This window comes from Mercurialis annua, linkage group LG1-X (assembly GCF_937616625.2).
Source record: "Mercurialis annua linkage group LG1-X, ddMerAnnu1.2, whole genome shotgun sequence".
Taxonomy (NCBI): domain Eukaryota; kingdom Viridiplantae; phylum Streptophyta; class Magnoliopsida; order Malpighiales; family Euphorbiaceae; genus Mercurialis; species Mercurialis annua.
This window is the reverse complement of record NC_065570.1, coordinates 4489314-4493376: the sequence shown is the minus strand read 5'-3', so window position 1 is coordinate 4493376 and position 4063 is coordinate 4489314. Positions and strand designations below refer to the sequence as shown.

General features: G+C 32.8%; 1 protein-coding gene across 1 annotated transcript; it reads left to right on the top strand.

Moving 5' to 3' along the window:
• The first annotated feature begins 690 nt into the window (after window positions 1–690).
• LOC126666243 (cation/calcium exchanger 1) lies at window positions 691–2839 on the top strand. The gene has a single exon (XM_050359248.2). The coding sequence runs from the start codon at window positions 848–850 to the stop codon at window positions 2630–2632; it is 1785 nt and encodes a 594-aa protein (XP_050215205.1). The 5' UTR covers window positions 691–847; the 3' UTR covers window positions 2633–2839.
• Window positions 2840–4063: the final 1224 nt, after the last annotated feature.

Genomic DNA, 4063 nt, shown 5'->3' with positions numbered 1-4063 from the left:
TTAAAAACCAAACCATTCTGTATCGGTGTGACCATTCACGTCAATCACTTAAATTAAAAATAAATATGTTTATGCAATTATATACTCTATCCGCTCCATAAAGATAGAACAAACAATGTTGGTTAAACACAATTAGTAAAATACCCTTAGACCTTATCATATCAACATTAAATGTGCATCTTGAGTTGTGCAAATCATTAATTTATAGACTTATTTCAAAAAAACTAAATGGGATAATTTAGTAATTTTAACATAAATTAACTATAATTAACTACATCCTTAATTCTTGTATAAGGTGTTACTTTTTCTATCTTTACGGAACGGAGGGAGTATAATTATGTTTTTAGAATAAGTATACATATTTAAAAGTTAAATACATGCATAACATTTTAACAAGTTGGATTGAAAAACTAGTAAATTGATCACACTCTAACTTTAAACGTAAATCTTGAACCGGTTCAATAATTTATAGTTTTTGCTATTTTTTGGTTCAAATAGATTGAACTATATTTTCAGTTTTTAGGGAAGAACAGAGCCAAATTGACCTATGGTTCTGGTCGAACTGGTTAAACCGGCCTGTCCGATACTGATTGTACTATAACTAGAATGGTTGAACTTTAAGTTGGTGTATGTTAAAATAGTAGGATTCACTCTTATACATATGTTGTCCAAAAACAAGGAGAGTTTGTTTTCTTCTTTCAATAGATATTCTTCAATATCCTTTAAAATACAGCCAAAATGACTGCCAAATGCCAATTACCCGCCAGGAGTTCTCAAATTTATGGACTCCTAACACTTCTCATTATTTTTGCCCTTCTACCACTTTTTCCTTCAACTTTCCTTTTGAATGGCAATCTTTATTTCCAACTCTCACCCCAAGAAACTCACTCTTTTCCTCAACACCTCATTTCTTTTCCTCTTCATTTCCTTTATCACAGCCTCTTATAATCAATCCCATGATCACTCACATATTACAACTACACATAATTTAGCAGTTCAAGAATTAATCAAAACTAGCACTGATGGTGGCTGCACTGGTCTTCATGATCTTACTGATTCAATCTCCAAATGCTTGTATGTCAAGTCTCAAACTGGTTGCAGGCCTAAAGGGTATATAAACTATCTCCAAATCTTTTACTGCACTTGCGGAAACTTTCCTTTCTTGGGTTATACGGTTTTATTGCTTTGGCTTTCTGTTCTGTTCTATATGTTAGGTAATACTGCTGCAGAATATTTCTGCTCTTCCTTAGAAAACTTGTCTAAAATCTTGAAGCTTTCACCGACTGTGGCCGGTGTTACGCTTCTGTCTCTCGGAAACGGTGCTCCGGATGTTTTTTCGAGTATCGTTTCCTTCACTAGGTCGAGTAACGGAGATTTCGGTATAAACAGTGTTCTTGGTGGGGCGTTTTTCGTGTCGTGTGCTGTTGTTGGTGTTTTAAGTATATTAATTAGTCCTCAAGAAATTTCAGTTGATAAATCTAGCTTCATTAGAGATGCTTCGTTTTTTCTTTTGTCACTCTGTTCTCTTCTGTTGATCTTTCTTGTAGGAAGAATCACATTATTGGCTGCAATTTGTTTTCTTTCTATATATTTCTTCTATGTCTGTGTAGTTTGCTTAATGCACTTCCACAGTAAAAAAGAAAAGAAACTCACCCCATTGATTATATCACCATCTTCCAAAAACTTCACCATTGATTGCAGCCAAGAAGATGTTATTGAAATGGGTATTCCGTTACTCGGCTATGTCGATGACGAAAAACCAAATTTGACTCACAAAATCAGTAATCTTGAAGATGAAGAACAACAAAATCCATTTTCTTCATGTTTTAACCTTGATTCATCTTTTTTTTACTACTTGGGTAAAGTTTTTTACCTTTTGGAGCTACCTTTGTATTTACCAAGAAGATTGACTATACCTGTTGTTACTGAGGAGAATTGGTCAAAACCATATGCAGTAACTTCTGTTACATTGGCTCCAATTTTACTGGCAGCTTTATGCGACACGAATTTTTCGGTCGTCTTCTATTTAACAGCAGGTTTTATAGGAGTTTTCCTTGGAAATCTTGCATTTGTCACTACAAAAAAGTCTAATCCACCGTTAAAATGTCTGTTTCCATGGCTAGCTGGTGGGTTTATAATGAGTATAACATGGACTTATATCATAGCAGAGGAATTGGTTTCACTGCTGGTTTCAGTAGGGTATCTATTTGGTATTGACCCTTCAGTTTTAGGACTTACTGTCCTAGCATGGGGTAATTCACTTGGAGATTTGATAGCAAATGTGACAATGGGTTTGAATGGTGGGGCAGATGGTGCACAAATAGCTATATCAGGGTGTTATGCAGGTCCTATGTTTAATACATTACTTGGATTAGGGGTTTCATTTGTGATATCAGCATGGGGTAATTACCCTAATTGTTATATGATTCCTGAAGATCCTTCACTTTATGAAACTGTTGGGTTTCTAATTGGTGGATTGCTTTGGGGACTTGTGATTTTGCCAAGGAAGAATATGAAGTTAGATAAATCTCTTGGTGTTGGTCTTTTGGCTATTTATTTGTGTTTTATTTCCTTAAGATTGGCTAGAGATTTTGGTGTCTTGAAACTTCATGGCTTTTCATTCATTCATTGATAGTTCAAGTGGTAAAAGCGTCTCAGATAGATATTCGATTCGAGTCGCCATGGAGTATGAGTGAAATTATTTAATCCTCTTCATGGAAAGGAAAAAAAATCTAGAACAAGGTACATATGGATACAATATTGAATCTTGTATTTACTTACATTCATCATTATACATAATATACTACAGGAATCAAATAATCATATTGTGGATTTTTCATCGTGGTAATTATATGGTTTGGTGATTTATTTTTTTGAAATATTTTTGCTATCAATTATCAGTTACGAGCTGTTTACTATATGGCTTAGTGGATCAAAAAATTTAAATTTTATATTTTTAGTCTAATTTCAAACGTCCGTGATGATTTCAACCAATTCGTTCTAATGGATTATGTAGCATGGTTAAAGTATTATGTCGGCATGGAATCCATGAACTAGAAAATTTAGTAAAAATTGCAAGTATTTTAAAGCTTTAATTAGAATTGTAAACGATCTAAAAAGTTTGAGTTTTTCGATCCATTAGGCTTTGCCACATTGATATGGATTTTAAATAGTATGGAGGTCACGTGAGATTCGCCTACGCTATTAAATCGATTTGGGCGAATTGGTTATATAGATGCCCAATGTTTGAAATTTGACTAACATTTTATAATTAGATTTCTTTTGATTTTTTTGTTCCATCAAGTGTTACTCCGTATTAATAACACCTATCATCTATTAATAATAGTTGAACTAAATAGAAAAAATAATATATCGAATGATAAAATATTCAGGAACTAAATTTTTTGGCATTTGTAATTAAAGAAAATGGGTTGCCTAATTTTGGCGGGGAATTGAGATGTTGACAAATGACAAAGCAAATGTTATATTCCTAACACAGTAACCTACGGATATGACTAGCAACCAGCAAGTTTTTTTTTTTTTTTCCCAAGCTAGAATCAATTATGAAGATTAAAAATTACATCAAGTGAAAGTCATATAACAAAAGTTATCTATATGATCTTTCCAAAATATGAGATATTAAATAATAAGCAACAATTCAAATACAAGCTATAAAAAATCGAAAAATAGAGAACGATCTAGACTTATGATCCCGAAATTTAAACACAACGATTATGTTGAGTGGGTGTTTAGATAGTTTCTTTTCCGATTTGCTCGACGAAACGCTTGAATCCGTTGAAGCCTACTATTCCGATCTCCATCTTCATTTAGATCCTAAAAAGATAGCTCCACATTCTCACTATTTCTTAGATCTACAAATTTTTTGATCTAAAGCTCCAACAAACACTATGTTCTTGGAGATCTAAGAAATATAAACAAAAGGAGGGACATAAAAGACCACATTATTTAATCAATAGCAACAAGACAAATATCCAAATCAAAACTAAAATTTTAACAAGAATTTATTGAATAGAATAGTAGATCTACAATAGTTATTAAAGTG

Excerpts from the sequence above, each read along its gene's own strand:
- LOC126666243 (XM_050359248.2), top strand. The coding sequence starts at position 848 with ATGGCAATCTTTATTTCCAACTCTCACCCCAAGAAACTCACTCTTTTC.